Source organism: Dendroctonus ponderosae, unplaced genomic scaffold, assembly GCF_020466585.1.
Source record: "Dendroctonus ponderosae isolate FM_Combo_2020 unplaced genomic scaffold, Dpon_F_20191213v2 Dpon_F_20191213_7, whole genome shotgun sequence".
NCBI classification, from domain to species: domain Eukaryota; kingdom Metazoa; phylum Arthropoda; class Insecta; order Coleoptera; family Curculionidae; genus Dendroctonus; species Dendroctonus ponderosae.
The window spans coordinates 9,379,098-9,402,339 of NW_026018916.1; the positions used below are offsets into that span (position 1 = coordinate 9,379,098).

Below are 23,242 nucleotides of genomic sequence, written 5' to 3' on the forward strand. Positions count from 1 at the left end.
CTTTTTGTTTCCCATTTTATGTGCATTTGTTTTCAATGGTTTTAAGATCTTCTGAATCGATTTTTATAAATCACCGTTAAGATATTTGTGGTTTATTCTCTAGTTGGCCACTTGCTGTTAATAGTAATTGGAAAAAATATTTATCAGTGCATTTAAACAAAAAACCTTGAAAAATATGGCAGAAACGTTACACACTTTTTGGGATACAAATTTAGTAAAGAACGCAGCAAAAATGTTCTTCGTGCCTTCTAAAATCACAAGAAATTTTTTTTTTGAAATTTTTTTGAATTTTGAATTTGAATTTGAATTTGAATTTGAATGAAAGCTTTTATAATCCGCCTATTATTTTCACGATTTGCACCCAATTTTCAAAGATTATAAAACATTATAACAAAAATGTTCTTTTATATAAATACAAAAATAATTCATTCTTTATTATTTCATAAGTTTACAATACAATACAATACAATAATGTTCCGGAGGCGAAATGCAAAATATATTTGGTAGGTACACTCCAAAAAATGTTTTCAATAGACGAAGTGGTTGAAATGGTGATTCAAACAAGTTTGAACATTCCAACCTTATAAAATATCAAGGTTTTTGGGTGCACCAGAACCTTGTACTCGGTAGTCAGATTTTGGTAAAACTAGCGAAAAACGGTCCTTTCTTTACTACCTTTCCCCGCTAAAAAAATCCTTCATCGTACCGAGGTAGGCTGAGGAACGCGCTTCTCGCTCTCTGTTCGCGCTCAGTTGTTTTACGTACGGGTTGCGCAAACCAAGCACACTACTGGCGATTTGCCGCTGTTTCGACAAAAGACTAACGACCGCGCGTCGCGTTTGTTTTCAGCCGGCTAATAGTTTTTATAACATTTTTTGGACTATTGTCAGTTTTCTTTTAGAACTTTTCTCAGTGATTTACGTACTTTTAAAACACTTTTTATTGGTGTGCAGTGTTTATGCTGATTGTTTTGAACATCGATGATTGCGAAAGTGCTACAACTTCTCGATGATAACCGTTCATATTGTATAGATTTTCATATTTATGTACAGATATTTTGAATTGTTTGTGAACAATTAACATTTCTTGGTGCATTTTACTTTAACGTGGATATTTCTGGCTTGAGACAGGATAGTGGTATATCATTTATCGTCTGTTGTGTTGTGTTCACCACTTTATATTGGATTACTTCATTGCTTGGATATTTAAAATTATGGCTATTTTTGGGTGAGTGTGTTGTTTTCGCCTTTTCATGTACTAAGTTACTCAAACTTAGCGAAATAGCTCTTCTAAGAGCACGTCGCATGATAGCATTTCTATATCAACTGTCTTTTCAATATTCCCAATAAAACATGTTATGGAAACCAAATCGAAATTAATAAAACATATATGAGCGGTTTCTTATTGGGGTAAATAATTTATTATATTACTAAACAATTTGTAGAATTCGAATTGTTTGATACTATTTGCACACTATGTGGGGCCCAAAAAGCTAAAACTTTGATATTCAATTCAGACAGCGAATATGTTGCTTTCGATGTGAAAAGCAATTTGTTTATAAACAAACGCTGCATTATAATGTAAATTCGATTAAAAATCGCTTAAGCGCAGCTAAAGCTGATTATAGTAAATACATATTTGAAGCTAAAACGTAGTATTTGTTGATGTTGTGCACACAAATACTCGTACAGGATAACAGCATGTTTTAGCTGCAAATTATTCTGATGATGCCTTTTATTATTACTATTATCATATAAATTTGCAAAGCCATAAGTAGAGCAAGTACCTACAAAAATAGTTTTTAATACTTACATCTTTTACCATTTCTTATAATTCATTTGCTATTGCTAATAGAATATTTTATTTCACTGGGTGCTTTCAAAACCCAAAGGAAATTCGTTCTGCCACTTTTGGCTTTTGTGTCTGTTTTAATGTAACTATGAGATCTATTTTGTATTTTATGAAAATTTATCAAGGAGCTAATTGCTTGAAAGAACACATTTTAATAAGATTTAATGAGAATTATTCTCGACGGTTAGATGGGAATAGAGACTAGGAAATACGGATGACTTTCTAAGTTTTTATGTTTTTCTTAGTACTTAAACATGTCATAGATGAGGTTTTAGCAACTTAACAACAACGAAAATTGACACCACACACAGTCTTTATATGGTAAAAAACGCACGCTTTATTATATTTATGTACATGATTGATTCGTCTTAAAACGCCCGAAAACAATTATTGTTGAAATATAAATATACAAATAAAAAATCTGGAATTTTAGTAAAATATATTCAGGCTTTCAACTGTCGGATCGTCGATCCGACGATCGAAATCTCAACTTATAACTTATAGACAATATATGCTTTTAAACTTTATGAGCAATTTTCTACTGCGTAGTAGACAATTATTATAATTTGCAGTATAAATTACTAAAATTATGTTAATAAGAAAATCAACCAATTTAGAATTACTGCTGGTGCTTCCGGGTTGTGCAAGAATTAGATTATTCCGAACTTGGCAGATTTTTTCGAAATAATAAATTTCTACTAAAGATAGCCGGCGTAGTTTGAAATATTGCTTTCCGGTTCGATTTATTTTTTATTTGAATATACTGAATTTGAATATAATATGGGCTTAAAGCTAAAATTGACCAAGTTTAAAATATCAATTAAAGCTAGGCAAAAATTATATCAGAATATTTTGGAAACTTAGTCATTAAAAACATATACTGCAGTGCACCTGTTTGTGTGGCCTTGGGCAACTTCGTCAGTTGTTTAAGACAAATATATTATTTTTTTAAATTACATACTTGGTCAACAAACACAAAAACGGCAATTTTGGACTTGATCACTTTCAGTCTCTCTTTTCTTTAACATTATGTATAAATTCAATATTGCTCATTCTTTGTTAGTTAAGTTATAGGAAAGACTCATCCATCATAGAAATCTGTTTTCTGTAGAAAGCGTGACACGTAAAAACCACACTTCTCCTTAGTGGTTTTGTGATAAATTTTAGCAGCTCTTTCAGGGTACTGATTGCTGAGGCCCTTTAAACTGCTTTGCGATAGATATCTGCAATATCTTCTCCTAAAAGTCTTCCCTTAAAGATCCATCGCTAGACATCCATCGCTCCGCCCATACTTAAAGATTAGATATACCGCAAGCCGGTTCCTTGTGTCTATGAGCATCTGATTTTTTTCTTTCTCTGAAAATTCGACCACTCATAATATGATTGTGCACAATTTTTAGTTGTGGCTTAATCTTCGGTAGCCTCGATAATATGTCTACTTGTGTAGGCCCTTTCCTTCATTTTTCGAGTACAAATTGTTATATGTTTAAGATTATTCTTTTCCCAGTTCTTCCTCCTTCGCATACACCAGGGCGGTTGCTTTGGTATCACCCCGTACCCAGAAAATAAGTGGTGAATAGTAGGCACAGAAATGTTAAAGATCTGAATTATCTCAACACTTATTCTCAAAGGTTCAAATGTCTTCAGCTTTCCGACGGACACTATTGGAGTACAACTATACACAGGATGAAAGAAAATAATACGAACAAAATGCGAGAAAACGTTTATCAAATATGTTCTGATCCCGATTATCCATTTACGACTTCATTTATTAGAAAACTGTTAATAAAATGGTGAAAACATGGAAAACTCTAACTGATATCAAAGAAAAGCAGCGGAATGATAATGTTTGCTTTCAACAACATTGCGTTTACGCAATAACCAAACATACCATTTCTCCATCTGTAAATTCAAGAATGTCGAAATACACCGCCTTAATGTCTATGGAGATGTCGAAAAGAGCGAAGGAAAGTATATGCTTATAACTACTTCAAAGTAATTGGAGTGTAACATACTCGTTTTGGTGAAAATAAAATATTTTGGACACCTATCTAAATAAGCGCTTTTACTTTCGTTTCTGTTATTCATTCGGAATCTTAGTTTTACCACAGCGATACCTTATTTTTTGTTCATTCTAATTGGTGCTACTGCGTTTTTTACGCGACAATATTCAGAACTGAACAGATTTAATTAATACTAAAGTATTAAGGTGCTTAAACTGAAGCAAGGTTGAAGTAACTAATTAGAGAAAATTAGAAATGAAAATACTTTTTGCTTTGTCGAGTGCTATTTTGGCGAGAAGTCGTAATTATTTTTTGTCAAAAAAGTGATTAAAGTTCAAATTTTACTTCTGCTTCAAAATAATTCTAAAACCTGCCTAACTATTTACCAGGTTTACTATTTTATAGTATCTTAATTAATTGAGAAAACTTAAGATTTTGATGTTTCCAGTGTGGCGCTCGTCGACCAGCTAGTTTAAAACGATGTAGTACATTTTTTTTGCACAAAAATTATATTTTCATGTATTTTGAAAAGCAATATTATTTGTGAACGTCTGCTATCAAGTTATTGGAAAGAGGTCGCTTATCAATGAATTTTCTGACATGCTATCAGCGACAGAGCCTTGGACAGTTTTGTTAAATTATTATTGATAATATTGTACTTAGATAGTTCATACTATCAGTATTAAAGCTTCCATAATAGTTTCATTGTTTTTCAATTGCGTTTTAACCTCGCTTTCAACTACTACAAACTACTTCACTTTTACGTAACTCTATACAACTCGTCTTGCTAAAACTAACATTTAGATGTTTTTTCCAGCAGTGCGTACGAACCAACTACTCAACAGCTAGTGAAAGTTGAATTCTTCCACATTTTCATTTCTGTCTATTTTGCCGTCTTTAGTTCGTTTTTTTTTGTATGTCAGGGACGCACACTTGAATTTAAATACAAATTTTCGTTGCTCAAAATAACAGATTTTCTACGCCTTGTTTTTTATATAAATGCCTTCTGTCACCATGTTCGTACGATTTAAAAGCTCGGAGCTGATAAATCGCTTCGATGATGCATAATAAAAATGTTATTTCTATTGTAAAATCCACTGAAACTAGGTTACAGTTGATTTATCTTCATAAAAATTAAAATACTTTTTGTATGTCAGATATATCTGAAATATATATATAGCACACGTTGAATCATTATATCAATCAAATCATATCAAAGTAAGTGAATTTTGTATAGTTTTATAGTGATGGCTTAGATAGTTTTCAGTACGGAATGCAATCACAGTATAAGTTACCACAGATAGATATTTTAAACAATAAATTCCAGGACTTAAAAAAGGAGGCTTGATAACGAGGTGTTTTAATGTGCATATTCCACTGTATGAAATATGAATATCCACATTTATTGTGTGTAAAGCACATCAGCCTGCTATCACGGTTATCGAGCTTAAAATACTACCTTTACTAAAATACCACTAACAATTTTCAAAAGCACTTAATGTAACATTGCGCCACTGTAACTAACAATTATTTGTTGATAACTCACATTTAGATCGATTTATTTTCGCTGATGTTTTGAGAAACTCTGTTTATGGGCCATTAAAAACCTATCCCAAAAATGTTAAAATCTCGAGAATATTCGGCTTCTGTTAGTAATCGTTATATGTGTGTAGTAGTTTTGAGATTTACGCAAACTGATTCAGTTATTTTAAGCGAACGCGTTATTAAAAAAATATACAGGGTGTCTCATTAGTAGTCGACATGAGAACGTTTAGAAAAAGGTGTGTTCTAGGGTGGTTCCGCATTTTGCCACAAGGGGTAAAGTAAATATACCGGGTGATTCAGGAGGAAACGGAAATATTTGAAAAATATCTCTAGAAACTCAAAATAAGCTCATATGTCCCAGTCCTCTGCTCACAATTTTCAACGTTTGTTTAGTATTAACGCATGGTGCGGATGAATAAATATACGTCTCAATTGAGGTGATTATTTACATTTTTAAGATAGAAGAGACAAGAAATATGAACAAAGATTCTTTGGATATTTGACCAGGAACCATTTTTCCAATAATGTTAGACATTTTCAGATCACACCTCTCAAATTGTTCCATTTTCATTAGTTTTCTACACCGTCATCAAATTCGATGCGTCAACGAGCCTTAGGTACTTACAAATTATACAAACTTTTTCTTCTAACAACAACAACTTTATTCTAACGTTGATACGAAATGCATATCTTGAGTTGGGAAGTTTCGGAGATATTTAGATGTTAATAAGTATCTTTCTTTTAATATTAATTTTTCAATTGCCCCCCATTTTGCGGTGAAATTCTTCTAAAGTAGACACGAGAGAATAGAACTGGAAATGTTTCCCCTAAATAAAAAAAACTTATATATCATTATCGAATATTTTTAATAATAAAAATTGGAAATATTCATTAGCTGCTTCTATTTGACACTGTCTATCGAGCCAACTGCAATATGCTGGCCTACATTTGAGTGCAATTCAAGTGCAATACAATAACCATTGAAAATAATGAGACATTTCAATAAAGTACACCGTTCTGGCATGGCGCCCAGGACAATCATAAATTCTGGATTTCAGAAAATACATTTGAGCGAAGTTCGGTACCTTGCATTTGAAAAACTATTAACTATAACGTATTATTTTCGATAGTAAGGACAAACAATAATTCACAGCGCGAAGGCCTGCGATATTAAATAGTAATCTAATAAAACCACTCTAAAAAATATAAACTAGCTTGACGCCAACCTTGGATTGTTTTATGTTTTGCTGTACATCAGGGTTCCGTATTTTATAGGGTGGCACATTCTTAATGTTGACGAAAATGCACTACTTCAAGATGCTTTTTACTTAAATTAGAACTAATTTAATTTGACTTACCTTTGGACGCTCACGAGGGTTTTCCAGTTGTTTGCTCGTTGAGTATAAATCTTCACGTTGCATTAGCTTACCAACAAGCAACCATTACTTGCAACTGAGGTTTTTTCAAGTTAATGCCAAATATTCGCGCAACATTTCTGTAGTTTTTCAAGACTGCTTCTGCTGCTTGTTTGCATTAAACTCTATTAAAAGTCAAACTCCATTAAAAATACATGTATATGAGGAAGGAATAAAACACACATTAAGCCAGAAAAAAACCACCTATGTTTCATTCTCACATAACAACATCTGAAAAATATGCACAGAAAGCATTATAAAGAGATTTAAAACAAATAGAAGTAGTATATATCCTATCTACTACTTGGTATGTTCAGCATTAGGTACACATATTAAGACTACATGTTCACCTCTCATTAACATTTGATTAACGTGTCTTCTACATTCTTCAGTATTTTTACTGATTTTTTTCCTCTCAATTGTCGGTATATTTGCACGTTTTCTTGAGCTGCTATTGATATTTTCTGGGACCGAATCTGAAATGTCAAAATGCGTGTCTCAAATATAAAGATTTTATTAATTATATATGAATTAATTATTGTCATTAATTACAGATGGATATAGAACAATATTTGAACAATTTGGCACTTTATGTATACAATATAAAAATCAGATCTGCTATTGCGTAAATAGTTGATTGCTTCAAAATACATGAACAAGTAAACAATTATTGTCCCTGAATAACCAAAGATAGTCGAGTCGAGTTATTATTTTAACAAGAATTATCAGTAAAATTAATTTTTTGATACAGTAATAGTAATTAATCATTATTATTTCTAAAACCACCGAAGTAAAAAAAACTATTGTAATAGACCGTACTAGATTGACGCAATTCTAAAAAGGTCCAGCTCGTAAACAAGTGCATGCAATTAAAGTGCTTATTTTTGTACGTTTTTATCGCTACATGCATTTGACTATAACTTTTAGCTATATACCACAAGACTAAATGCTATAAATAAGCGAACATGCCTATAAATAAACCCAGTTGTATTTCCGCTAATGATTACCATTATATTATAATTAAACATTTATAATTCTAATGAAAAGAGATGCCCTATATAGAGAATTCCAATAAATTTTAGTGAATCATTTAGCCCCAAAATATTTTAAAGGGCTTTTAACGGAGTTGCCGTGGACAAGTTTCCAGACCTGTTGGCTTTCATCAAATTTCCAAAACTATATGACTTTCTGAGCCGATTGATACATTTTTTGAAAATTTTTAGGGTGCATAAAATGCATCAATTGAGCATGGTTGCACTATTTTCTAATGCTTTCGCTATGTTCTCCTCCAGATTTATGCAAGAAAAGCAAATATCGAGGGCATTTGTTTATCGCCGGGCTATTTTATCATACTTACTTAACGTGAACATTTTTGAGATGATTAGAATTTATAGATTAAAATATTAAAAGGCTTCTAACGCAACAAACCCACAACCAAATTTTATGACCTCGAATTATCTTAATGAATGTGTCATATTCTCTCTTTAAGAGGCAAGTTCGTGTAAGCCGTAAAGTAAACTTCTCAAATATAGACAAAACTCCACATTTTATAATTTTCTTAAACAATAAAATTGTCTGAGATAAAATTGATGGCTTAAAATTATAAAACTTCGTCGCTTTCTCGTTTAATGTCATTGATTTATAGAATTGTGCAGTTTTGGTTTTATTCACCGGTCTAATATACGGTACCCTACAAACAATTCAAAATTGCTTGGTGGATTGAAAAGCAAAGTTTTGCATTGTCTGCGGTTTTCAGTCAAATATTGTGATTCAAATCATGTATTAGTCATACTATGGACACAAATCTGAACAACAAATAAATTTTTTTTTAAGAAAATGACAACACTTGTGTATAATTATATTAAAAAAAATATTAAAGTTAAAAATTTTTGGGCAAACGGTTGCAATAATTTCAAGAAATACTATGTTGATACAAAAAAATAATGGATACTATTCATCAGTATCTATGTGTTTCAACAAATCGATAAAACCAGGGGTTCTAAACAGGGGTAGTTCTTGATTAACGATTATTCAGCATATTGATGCATGGTTTACAATGTTTTTTAAAGCTGGGTTTATGCCTACTTGCAAGCATTATATTAATATTATGGTAAATAAAAAAAAAGAAACATTAACAGTAAATAAGTGTTAAATAATATGATCAAAATTTTAACCATTAATCATCCCCAATAGGCAAGTGAAATTGTAAATCTATTTAAAAAATCTAATGACATTAGATCCGGATATTTTGCAGGCGATTGGAAACGAAACCTCCTCTTTCTTTCGATCAGTTTATTTGGGTTAATAGCATTGWGATAATCACGATGTATTTGCGAGCGGCATAAGGACTTCCATCCTGTTGGAACCAGTTAGACTCAGATTCATAATCACATATTTTTTGYGTTAAGCGTGCTCTCAATAATAAAAGGCTCCAAAATTCAGGTATCAACTAGTTAATATTCAGGCTTCCTCAAACAAAATGTTGCCTAATCAKACAAAAATAGCATTTTTAAAGCATTGCAAATTGACATTGTTTAAAAAATCAGTTTCATCGTCATTTCGCAAATTTTTAAATTGCTATCCGAATGATCGTTAATTACTTCTTGGAAAAAATCTATTTTATTCAAGTTTTATTTGTTATTTCTGTTACATTGAACAACTGCAATTTTTGACTGAATCTGACTGATATGCTGCTATTTGTAGACTTTTGAAATTATTTTTTGACTTGTTAAAAACAGTGAATTTTTTGTTATCTAAAACAATTTTGTCTTATCTCTAAAGTACATATACGTATATATAATACTTTGCTGGTCACTGATCACGTATTTGTAAAAGTACAAAGGTTTTAGTACGGAACCAGTTGCGAACCTATTAGATCTCGATCTAACTTGCAAATGAGAAATACAAAAACATGTATAGGGTCGCCCACCTTATTCCATTTTGGGCGCATATAGTTTTAAACGAGCAAATTTTCAATTTAGTTTCAGCTTTACCTTTAAAAAGTTACAAACCAAATATATGATGAAGGTAAGTTTCAATAAGGAATTATATAGAACATGTAAACTCATTTTGGTATAATATTTAAAATTCAGATAATTGTAAAACCGCTCTAATAGTTTTTCAGACTGCTTAATTTACATTGCCAGAAGGAATATTTTTCTGATTAATGCAAATTTAATATCAATGTAAATTTACGCAAAACGTGGAAAAATTTACCTTTTGAAACTAAATAAGTTTCGACTCAAATGTACTTCTTAACGTTACATTTCAAAACTAATCGCGTTTCACCTAATTGCCTTTCTGCATAAAAGTTAAAAGTGATAATATAAACCGATATTTTGATTTTAAAAAATAAGTACTTAACTTACTGAGTTTAGAAACTTAGAAAAGAAACAGAAACAGTTAGTTAAACAGAATTAGTAAAAACATAATAACTGCAAATATAGAACAAATAATAATAATGTCAAATATATAAATAAATGAGTAAATCGATGCATTTTCATCATTCATCAAGTTTTTTTAAGACTTTTTAGGAGGTCAAAAACCGGGTTTCTAATAAAAAATGAGTTTTTATTAAGACTTATAATTTCTCGTTTGTAACAAGTCACAATCCAGGAAACAATTTTGAGTTTAGACATTTTATGAATCGAAAATTTTAAACTTACAGGGTGTTTAAGTCGAAACTTATTGAATTTTAAGACGTAATTAATGCCCTGTATAAATTTACCTTAAAAATAAATTTGTGTTAAGTAGCAAACATAATCTTTTGATTATGTGGTAGATCATATTATGGAGCGTGAATCACTTCGAAGTGGACCTACAATTTTGTTCTTCGGTCTCATAGAAGCGCAATCAATATACAGTCTTTCATTAAGAAATAAAAGTATGATTTGCAACTTTTTTGGGGCCTCTATGGGTAACTAAATTTGAAATCTGAACAACTTATAACAAATACTTATTATTTTCTTTTGTTTTTCTCGAAGATAGCATGCTGAATAAGGTGGGTACAATAAAAGGATATTGACGGAATACATCGACAAAAACTTTACTACAATACAGTGATGGCTGGAAATCAGTCCTTCATTTTTTCCAGACGGATTATGTAATCGGCCTTCCGGAATACTTAATATTAAATTGTTGCCAAAGTTCAACCTGTGTTCCAATTCGCTCTCACCCACCATGATTTGACAAAATCAACTTGTTTTAGTTGACTCGACTTCTTGGCAGTATCTTGACAATTATTTATTCTTATTCAAATGACATATTGTTCATATGGATTTTAAGTAAATCCATCAAGCATAAAGTCGCGTTTTCTTCGAGATCTCAAAAAATTACCTGCATATTAAATGAAAACTTTCCAAAGGCAGTTTACACCCCGTGGACTTTGTATCAGGTTAATTATTAAATAACTCTATGAAATGGTTAAGGAAAGGAAACATGGATGGCTTCCAATTTTACAACTTTCGAAGATAAGGAGCGAAAAATTCAATAAAATGCCTAGAGTTTTGAAAACACCCATTCTTGAACTCTGTTAATGTTCCAAGATCGGTCATCTTAATTTGATTGGTTTATGTGCAATTTTTCGTAATTTACGTAACTTACCTATCAATAACGGGCTTTTATTGACCTTAATTGACCTATGCCAGACTTCATCAACCTTGTCGAGGACGAGATTGAAATGTTTGTCGAATGCCAGCAAATAAGCCATGCAGTAACCTCGAACCCCCTTTTCATTACGTGTGATAATCTATAACAAAAATAATGTTATTGGTATTAATGTTGATATTATTTGCTGCACTAGGGTCACATTTACAGCTTATTAACATCAGTATATTAAAGGCATGAATTTGGATCCCTTTACAATTATTTTGAACTGAATTAATAGGCAGTTATTATTGCCCATGATATATGCAGGAGACAAAACACGGACTTTGCCAGCAACATAAATTCGGTTGGATGGTTATTCGTAGGTGCCAAAGTGAGACCCGAAATTTTTATTGAACACCAGATTGGATTTGAATATTCAAACTGACCTGCAAAGTTCAGTTAAGCATTACAAAAATCTGTCGATTTCCAATAATCGACGTGACGCTTGGCAGAAAACAACCTTAATTCCGAGACAAAAATAAAATGAACAAAAAAAACGCGAAGAACCGTAATGCTCAATACTAATTTCGGTGATCGTAGTTCTTCGACAAGGTAGTGCACTAGGTGAGCCGACTGAGAAGTACTTTCGCGATGGACCTTGATACGGCGAGGTCTCCAACGAGGTCACTATACAAGGTCTTCACACCTAAAGAACATGGCGGTCTCAACCTTGCCCACTGAATTTTTGATGAAATGTTTTTTTGTAGTCATTACCTGTCTATGAAAGCGCGTGCAAAAACGCAGACACGCGCCACCGATTGAAACTGGCGCTATTTGTAAATGGTTTGTTAATTCCGTTTTCGAGAATACAATCTTGATTATTTTTGAGGATTTGCATAACTGGTTTTGCGGTAGTTACAACTTTTTTCCGCCTTTTCAGAAATATACTTTATTGCGTCCGTACTATCAATTGCGTCTTATTTCCTATGCTCCTGTTAGGATACAACAGATTATTGATATTACAACAGGGGACAAATAGTTTCGTCATATCGAGTCTTGTTTTCTAGTTCGCTTTTATTTTCGAGAATTTTTTTGTACAAATATTTTTACTTACTGCATATTCTTCAATCTCGAAACTATAAGAACCTTCTAGAGCTTTAACGTATTACGTTATCTAAATTCTAACAAGATCAAAATGCGATATTGTTAGGATCAAAAGAACACGATGTGACCTAACTTTACTAAGAACGAATGTCTGGCTCCTCTGGTATTGATGGTCAAATTTATTTATGTGTCAAAGTTATTTATTATGTCTTTAAAAAAATACTCCTGTTTTAATCAAGCAACTGAGTTCATCCACCTCTGGCAAGTGAGGAGTTCTGGAGTGTCTTGGTACAAAAGCTACGAGAACATTTTATTTGGTAGCTAGAATAATTTGTAACTGATTTTTTTGAGTTGATGCACTAATCCTCTTTTGACATTTTTTAAATATTTCCTCCGCGGTTTGCAATGTTATCGTCTGGAACTTCACCAAATTCTTTTTTGAAAATGTTTGTTTTTTCAATTTATTTATATACATTTTTTGTAATGGTGGTCCTGCAAGGTTTGACTAATAATTAATTGCTTGGTTTGATCCTAAATTTACTGGAAAATTGATTGAAATATTACGATTTCATTTTATTAAATAAATCAATTTTCCATTAAATTCACGATCAAACTAAGCAATTAATTGCTAATCAAACCTTGCAGGACAATCATTCCAGATAATTTAACAATGTAAATAAATAAAAAAAAACATATGAAAGTATACAAAAATGAAATCGATAGAGTTCCAGACCGATAGCGTTGCAAATAGCGTGGAACATATTTAAAAATAAATCAATTTTAGTAGAGAAATCGTTTTTGGCAATTTTCTCAGGTTTTAACAACAATTACTTTTTTTACTACTTTTTTCTGTACTCTTAAAACACCGCCAGACAACACCTCGAGAAGAATGACGCCAATTTTAAATCACCCTGTATGTTACTTATATATACATAGTGCGCCAAAACGCGGATGTGTACCGACAGTTTGTCTCTGTTGCAATTCCGTAAAAACACACATTTTTGGGATTTGCATTTAAGAGGGTTTTTTCCTGATTACATACCACTAAATCTTGCGTAATGGTTTGAACCGAAAAAACTTGAGGAATCGCCTTTCACTGTTACCATCGCCAAGGATAATATAGGACAGTTTTGAAAAAACAGTGCATGTAACTAAATGAGAAACAACGACTTGAATTTTGATTCGGAAATCGTAATCAAGCACATGATAAACTTTACCAATTATTCAATCATAAGTATTCTTGTTTGTGGGATTAAAATAAAACAACATTTTGTTTCAATGATGCGTTGGGAAACGATAAGAGCTATTGAATACGTAACGATGCTCTGGCTTTTCGAATCACAACCTCCTTCAAATCGATCTGAAAAAAAGCTACATGTCAATGCAGTTTACATTTGCCACTCAAGAATATTTAGATGTTACTAGATGGACAGCGTGGAAAACATGTTCGCGGCACAGTTCGTGTCTATAGTGAACGTTATCTTAATCGTCATAAACCTGACCAAAGAACATTTTCGAAAGATGAATAAAATATGCGTTCTATATCCGTTCTGAATTGCATTGGACAAACGGTTTTTGCAGTCATTGCGTGAAACTCTTGTGCTTTCCAGGCTTTGAGGCCACCATGAAAACTTTTTTCCTGACGTTTGGTCAACACGAGTGACTTGCATCCTCAGAGGTTGCAAGAAGCTATTTTCCAAGACGGCTTAAAAGCCTGAAGCTCATCAGTTTCATTGTGGCTTGTATTGGTATAAATCACAAAAAGCCATACAGAGAGGATTAAAGTGCGACCTTTCCAAATTTATTTGCTTGAAAATGTGGACTTTGAGCGATGTTTATAATTTATCGTATAACATTCAAGTCTTACTAGGAGAACCCGAGTTTCCTCACTCGTATTCTTTGGAGTCATGAATATTTTGCACATTTCTCAATTCAAATGAATCATGACTTTCCAATAAAACTTTCTATTGCACAATATCAACAAGCGGCTGAATCAAACGCTTCATAAAGTATTTCATTGTTTCAGACGTCAATTTCCTTCTCGTTCATTAACCTAGTCGGGGTTTTTACTTCGGAAGCAAATTTTTACATTTCACGCCACGTTTGTACACATAAACATTTGCTTAGACCCCCTGAATCAGTTTTTCCGTTAATGTACTAAAGTTGCCTGGGTGATAAATTACTGGAAAAAATATTCAAATGCTTCAATAATAATTTTCTTCGAAATTGCTTCTTATACTTTAGCAAGGCTGAACAGTAATATTACATGCTATTATTTTACACTCTAGATTTATTTAAGGCTTTAAAAATTCGGATACTCAAGCAAGAAGTGTCTTTAAGTTACATAAACTATTAAAAGATTTAATACTTACTAGGTACTTTCTTATTACATTAATTACTTATTGTGCCTTTTTGATTGACCGGAAAATAATACCACATATAGGAATCATGAAGAAAAATTTGAAGGCGGTTCTCTTCTTCAGAAGTGGTTTGCTGGAAAGGACAGTGTGTACTTTCGAGAAATATATTCTAATCTTCGACGACCTAAAGGTTCGAAAATCTCACCAGTTTCAAATAATTGCCACAAAAGCGTTTTTCTTTTGATTTGCCATAACTGTTTGTTTTATTGACTGTTATCCAATGCGAYACATTTTTTTGTCACCCTAATTATTTCTCGACCTTTCATAATGTCTCTATTTTAAATTAGTGGCAGATTTAATAAAAATATAATAAAAAAGTGCTTAAAGTACAAAAGTATGTTGCTACTGTAGTTTTGTTAGTAGGTATATTTCTTGTTTAAGTATTTCCTTTTTTTTTAAAACGACTTTTTTTTAAACAACGRGTCAGATTAATTGTTTTTTATAGATTCAATACAAAATATGTAAGGTAATTAATTATACATCGTGCGCGAAAAAGCGGATATAAACTGATTAAAATCCCACACTTTTGGGTTTGGCAATGAAAACAAATCTACAGATCTTTAAAAATTGCGTTGATTGCCGATTTGCTGCGGACACCGAACATGAACACATGATGAGCTTTACCAATTATCTAACGAAAAATTCGATTTAAAGTTTAGCAAAATTCGAATTTACAATTCGCTGATATAATTGATTTGACTTTCAAATAAGAAACACCTGCATTGTTATGCTCCATAAAATTTTCATTTAGTTATTCTAAATTATAATATTCTGTGGCCGGTTATTTACTTGTTCTGTGCAACTTATTGATATATGTATTCTCGTATGCCTATTTAAAGTACTTTAGAAAATTAATTCTTGTCCTACCAGAATCATGACGTTAGGAAAAATATTCTATTATATTTCTGGATAATATCCTGAATAATTTAATAATCACTGAAGCTCATTACAACCTGGACATGCTTGTAAATAAATAATTACATTTATATCAATCAACGTGCTTATTTATACTACATGTGATAGTGTATTTGGAGCAGTGGCCTAGTTAAAGACGCCGCAAAAAGCTTACGGTTATGGCAACTTTTAAAAGTTTCGATAATCCTATCAACGAGTAATTGCTTAAATAAAATATTTCCAAAGCGTAAACTGTTTACTACTTGAAGCTTTATATGTGGTTTTGTATTTTATCGGAAAAGACTAAAGGAAGGTGGAAAATCAAAACGATTTTCGGAAAAACCGTTGTTATTAGCAAAAAATTCAAATTCAATGTATTGCAGAGCTACTAGAAACAGTGAAGCGAAACAGTAACTGATTTAGGATTATCAACAATTTTCCATAAACACCAGATAATCAGAAATTTCTTATTAAATTGGACTTACGACTAAAAATATTTATGCTTCGAACAGTAAACAGTTGTAACAGACAAATAGTTATTAGCTGATATTTCGAACTACAGTTAATCAAACAGGTATCATAACAGTCAGATTTATGGCCAATTTAGTTATTAATGTTGTCAAAACGCTAAATTATAGACGCAACATTTATTTTTCAAATATATGAAATTATAATGCAACAACTTATGTTGATGTAAAATTCTACACCAAAAGGTTTTTTCATTCTATATCATTCTGTTTATTTTTAAATGCGGTCAACATTATTAAGTCATACATTTTAAACAAATTTACTGCAATAATAAATTTATTAATTAAATTTACAGCAATAAAAAACATGGTTAATAAAGCTTGAGCCTGTAATAAAAGCGACCTTATAGATTCAATAAATAACACTGTCAAAAAAAGACAGCAAATTGCATTCGTGTATTGTTTCGATTGCTTTCACTCACATTAGTAATTAATTGCACAGCCACTTGAATTTCGTAAAAACGTATTTATTGAATACATTTATGTCTGTTTGTCTAGCAAAAACGTTTAGTCATTCACAGTAGCCCTAGTCTTATGCAAATTAAAAATCTTAGACTTTGAAAAGTAGTTTCTCACAAGAGCAAACATGCTTTCGCGAGATTCAAACAAGTTCCACTTGGATAAACATTTAACAAATGTTTTCAAACAAATTGTGTTTCATTAAGAAGACGCCGCCAGAATTTTAATAATTATGATATACATGAAACCGAACAAAATGTTCAAGTATAGAAAGAAGTCAAAGTATCATCTTTGTGATCAGTCCTTACAAAACGAAGCAGTAATTTTGATGCTACACAGTTAAGACGTTCTGAAAATTTAAGGTTGTAAATTTTGCTAAAAAGCAAAAAACTGTATTAGATTTTGTAATAGATGTATTTACATTTCATCTAAATAATATATAATTTTATTATATATAATTATACATAAAACAATGTATAATATACAAGGAATAATAAGGTATTTTCGGCTTTTATTCAGGCTTTCCTCAATTCGCAGTCAAGAGCACTTTTACTAAGATCCAGATCCAGACTTTTTCTCCGTTTTTAGTCACATTTTTGCTTTGAAAACGTGAAGGTACCGATTGAGCCAAAGAAACCAAGTGCATCCTTTTGAATTGCACAACAATTCGAATACAGTAATAAGTAAATACTCTTTTATTTGCCATAATATTAAAATATGATATAACTGGAATGCATGAAAATTGTAAATACAAATTATTTTACCTAAATATGCCACACGCTATAATCTGTACTTTACTATTTATAATTTCGATGCATCAATTGAAATGTTACATCTTTGCCAGTGAACGGATTACCTCCAGGAAATGGATTAACATAATACTAATTGTATATTATTAATATGTTTGCATTGATTTAGAACACATGCACGCACATATCCAGAACTTACAACGCACATGAAATATACAGATCACATGATAGAAAAAACAATAGATAACTGACCTCACATTATTTCATTTATTTACGACATAAATACTGTAAAGAGTGTCCAAGTGATAGTTAAATGTAGAACTGTGATAATTCATCAATTTTGCGGATCAAATGGAAAACTGGGCATTAGTCAAACTAGACATGAAAAATCGCGATTTAGTAATACTTTTATATTGTTTGCCATTTTTTATGTACGAAGGGTAATTTAAAGTAATTTTTTTATTGCGGATATTTTAAATCTCTTCTAATGCCTTCAACAACTGACACACATTCTGCAAGAACTGTATTTCGATTAATTTTAAATAAATAGTTCATGAGATTCAAAGTAAGTTTCGTGGAATTGACAAATTTGCAATTTAATAAAATATTAAACCCCATTTTAAAATAGTCCTGCGTCCTGCGTTTTAAATTTATAAATATAAAAAGTTTATGGTTTGACTCACATCTTTCGTTTGGGTTAGAAAATTCGACAAAGAATATATTGATATTATCTAACTAAAATTCTCAATTGGCATCTGAAAAAGACAACATTTTTTTCTTAGATGAGCGCAATAATAATAAAATTTATTGCGTTAAAGATCGATTCAAAATGTATCCAAAGTAGCCTATTTTTACAAATAAATGCTGCATAACATAAGAAACTATGAATTCCCAAAGCTTTTAAATACGTACATTTTTGGAGTATAGCAAACATTAAAGTAGTTTGATGTTGAAAATAAACGCATGACAAACATTTATACATAGTTTGAAAACTATTTAAATTGGCCAGTTTGCACACATAGATTCTGAGTGCCTTTCTTAAGCTATAAAATGTTGATGAAAAATATTGAAATTGGAACATCTAAAAGGAATTGTGATTTATTTTTAGAATTCGTCTTCCTACTCAGGAGAGTTGGAGATATTTTGGTTGTAAGAATCATACAACATACAGATTTCCCATACAAATGAACAGTTAATAGCGAAAAAATGAGAAATTGTCTAAGGAACAACAATAATTTCCTCAAGTTAGAGCCACTGATAGAACTATTTTATTTTTTGCTTAGTAACAATGCACAAAACGACATAAGGTCTACTTGCTCAAATTCTCAAAAATGAGCTATTTTCGAGAAAAGCGCGTATGGAGAAGATCTTGTGTGCGTTGCATACAGCTCATTTTCACAAAAATTTACCGAAATGTGTCTTGAAAACAAATGCATGCTGTACAACAACAATGTTGTGCGGAAATTAGACAAATAGAGGAAATGTATTTTAGACGCGCTGTCTTTAACTTCTCAAGAAAAACTATGCTATGAATATAACAAGAACGCCGCTTTGAAAATGTGTTAGAAAACGATTATCGACTAGTAGTACTTCATATTATTAATTCTATGACAGTATTTGTTTCCAATTTTTCAATTTATATATTTGGCAATTACTCGAACGGCTAGTGATAAGCGGAACCCAATATGAATTTCGAAATAATGTAGGCTTGGAAATAAGTGATTTCGATACGGCACGCATTTATGCTACCCTATATAAAATGCAAAAACCTTCCTTTAAACAATAATTGAATAATTAATATTGATGAATAGTTAATCATGGTCAACGCCATGGCCAAAACAAACGTCGAGGTAGCGTAAATATCAACGAGTGTATGATAATGGAGGTGAATGCAGGCAGGATTACATATAATAGTTTCACGCAAGCAATGCAGTCATTTAAATTGCCAATTTTAGAGGTAGACAATAGTTTTCCAGTTGTCCAAATCGTTTTTATGTGGGTTTTCTTGCATACATTTAGAACAATTTTTGCTTAGAAACAAGGTGCTGTGGAAAAACTGCAAATATTCTTACCATTCTTAAAGGATATGAAGTCATATAGCATGTCCATCTATTTTTTTTACTGAAAAAGGCAACAATGGTTGTTTTAAAGAATTATTTACCCATTCGCCACGAATAAAATATATCTCAAAAAGCATAATTAACATTTTTGATGCCTCTGCAGCAAAAAATGCATGGCGTGAGTGTTAAAAGCGCTTTTAGGCCTCATGGGAATTGCACTTTACGTGCGTGCCTTAAAATGGCACTTTTAAGAGTTACATCGAAAATATTTATTAAAGAAACTATCCAAAACCTGCCGAAAATTAACTACTAATTAATGCTCTAAAATAATATTTCCCAAGTAAATGAGGTATTAACAGTAAATTCCAACTGATAAAACTCGTTTACTGAAGCATATCACAAACAAAATCGCAAGTAATTCCGCCTTCTTCTTAAGGTTATGGAATTGTATTGCCAATGCCATAGTTTATTAGTATCTGCTTATACGACTGTGCATACTAAGATTCAAATCTCTAGCAAACAGGTGTTGGGGGGTTTGTTTCAATGTAATTCATTTTTCTTTCGTAGATATGTGAGATCGCATCCTGAAAATTATCTTAAATATTTCCTAATTTTAATGTAAAGTATATCCGCATAATTCGATTCAATTGTGAATAACCAAGATTAGCAACTTTCACATCGTAGGTAATAGGTTGGTAATCTGGCGTAATTTTGGCCATAAAGTAGAATTAGTGCTTTCATTAAGTAGCAACTTAAATGCAACATTTCTCTTTTACGTAAATTTGATTAGGTATGCTGTTGTTAATCTAAAAGAAACCCATTTTTACTACAGTGAAAAATATTATTTACTACTAGCTACAACTGATTGCTTGTTTTACTCGGGAGCTTACTGTTTGTGCTGTTTTTATTTACATTTGCTAAAATTACACGCATTGCAATGCTGAATTCTATTGATTTAAGTACATTCAAATATACATAAACACTAATAAAAGATATAAACGATGTTTTTCAGTACACAGTTTACCAGTTTGAAATAGTCGAGAGTTTCAGGAAAATAAAATAAAATAATACAAAATGAAGTAAATTAATTTCGCTTGAATTGAACTTGATGAACAAAACCATATAGAAATGGAAATGGTTATATACGAAAATGGAATACGTTTTATATTTTATAATAGTTTTATGGACACAATAGATAGAGTTATATCGAAATTGTCTAGAAGTGCATTTCGGCTGTCCAAAAATATTTTGTATATCGTATGTTTTTCATTTCCCTTTTTCAAGTCACAGACCTTTTGGTCCATCGAAGTTTCTTCATATATTGTATTGTTTAAAAGGCATAAACATTGACATCTAATTCTAGTGTAAAGCTATTCACACAAAAAAATGGCTGGAAACTTGAAATTTTTGTTTGTAGTGTTTTTGAGCCAGTTCTTGAAAACACCAAATATACGCTATTGTAGAAGGTGTCCCTAAGGGGTTATTCCGGTATTCCTGATTGGGGTTGTCTTTACCATTATTATCGGACATTTGGATTTAAAATTGTGATATTGTGGTGATACAAAATATTTTTCCCAGTTCAGATATGTCAGAACGGTAAGAAGAGAATGGTTTATAAAAGTTATTTGGTTTTAAATGTGTGAAACGTGCGCCAAGTGCCGCTTTCTACTATTTTGTAAAGAAAATAAAAGCATATTACAATTCAAGAAAATTGATTATGACAATAGTGCATTTCCAAAAAGAAAACTTGTCAAAAGCTAAATCCCATATTAACACTGTATAAATCTAAAATCATGCATTTTTTTTAGGTTTTTAGGGTAGTTGACGTACACTGAGAAATTTAAGTCTCAGATATTTGTTTTTGCCATTACTCGCATGTTTCAGACACACCCTGTATATAATTGTACTGAATAAATCATAATTGCATTGCGTTTCCGTGATGTACTTTAACCACTAGTACCTGCATCTTGCAATTTGTCAAATGAACATAATTATCAATAATACATTTCTGAAATTTTATGTACACAGTTTTTAGTGAGAGTATCAAGCAAACAAGATAATTTGTCATTTCCACAACTTTTTCAATTCTGATTCATTTGCGTATTAGTCGGCAATAAGGACGTTTCAGTTATGCATAGTGATTTTGTAAAAAAGAAACTTTTTGAGGTGACTCCGATAAAGTGAACAAAATTCGTCATGAAGAAAGAAACACTTTTATCCTCTTCCATTTTGCCGTGTGCTTCCGTTTTCGAGATACCACAAACATTTAGTTCTTCTTTGCCTTTTACTACTTTTTACATATTTTAAGGCATCCGTTGGGATGGTTTTATTTTAAGGCATCCAAATATTTGGTTCATCCAAAGCCCAATTTTCCCGAAAACGGTCAACTTTAGAGCAATAAACTCAAGAGAACTCTTTCTGCGTAAGATTGATTGGCGCTTTTGCTCAAAATGTTTTTTCAGTTGCGTATAAGTTAAGAAAAAACGACACGTTCAATGGATTCGAATAGGGTGCGAGTATTTCGAATTTATAGTGGTAATGTGTGTACAAAATCTCATTTTTCTACTTCAACTGATTCCTCACATTTTGGTAGGTATTAAAAAATGAAAATAAATTAAACTTTATCCCGACATTTATTTGGGAACACCTTGTATCCATGGTGGCCAAATCCATACCTCGATGTCATCAAAATGCAAGACTATAAAAGATTAATTCATTCATTAAATCATCAATTAATGTGACTAGCTAATGATAGAAATAAATAAATAATTACCCTCATGTCTTAATACTTGATGGCTAATAGTGGATCTTAATCAAATCATCCAAGCGATATACGAGACGATGCAATAGTAAATGTAAATTCAATTAGGACGTTGTGCCTAAATGAAAATGGGAAAAAGGTTTTGTAGAACTTAAAAGTAAAACGTGTACTTCTTCAAAGCGTTAAAGGTGTTTTTTGTTTTTTTACTTGTGCTTATAACCGGTAAAAAATTATTTATCTATCTAAACCATCATATCTTTCACTTTTTTGTTAGTCGCTCAATAAACATTTCCATCGAATATCCAATCGAATAAAATGCTGTGTTTCTAATATAAATTATAAGCGGAACACTGACGCATAAACTATTATTAATGGTACCTGAGATGAGGCAAACAAAGACGATATTACCACTTTTCTAGAAATGCAAGCTGGGTATTTGATATTTCCATATATAGTTTTCAATGAAAACCACTAGACATTTCTATTTATTATTACGCATACGTCAATGCATCAATACCACTATGAGTAAATAAATTTCTGTTGAAACTGGGAAGCAGGTTTACTCAATAATGTCCTGTCGAATAAATCGTAAAAACCGCTAATAACTAATGAGTAGTTATTATTATATTTTAATTTTCCGTTTAAATAAACAAAAGATGAATAAAAACTTTTAAAACCTCAATTTACTATGTTTTAGAATATGCACAAAAAATAGAAAGTTAAAAAAGGTATCGTAAAAAGTCTATATGATAGAGCAAAAATAATTTGTAACCAATCTAATTTTTCCAAAGAAAAACAATTTATAAAAGAAATTCTAAATTTCAATAATTATCCAAATTCTTTTATTGAAAAATGTTTTAACGAAAT

General features: G+C 31.4%; 2 protein-coding genes across 4 annotated transcripts in view; one reads left to right on the plus strand and one right to left on the minus strand.

The window, feature by feature from the left end:
* The first annotated feature begins 732 nt into the window (after positions 1 to 732).
* The window catches only part of LOC109542853 (ecdysone-induced protein 74EF), a 160,704-nt gene continuing 138,194 nt past the window's right edge, over positions 733 to 23,242 (plus strand). The window contains exon 1 of the mRNA XM_019912289.2: positions 733 to 1,227. The gene's annotated coding sequence lies outside the window, so the exon portion shown is untranslated. The remainder of the gene's footprint in view (positions 1,228 to 23,242) is intronic.
* The window catches only part of LOC109542900 (small nuclear ribonucleoprotein Sm D-like protein), a 159,778-nt gene continuing 143,534 nt past the window's right edge, over positions 6,999 to 23,242 (minus strand). For all 3 annotated transcript variants that reach the window (XM_048668632.1, XM_048668633.1, XM_019912358.2), the window contains 2 exons: positions 11,417 to 11,561; positions 6,999 to 7,290 (listed from right to left, as the gene is read on the minus strand). In XM_048668632.1, coding sequence (XP_048524589.1) covers positions 7,115 to 7,290; positions 11,417 to 11,561 — 321 coding nt within the window. In that variant the 3' untranslated portion in view covers positions 6,999 to 7,114. The remainder of the gene's footprint in view (positions 7,291 to 11,416; positions 11,562 to 23,242) is intronic.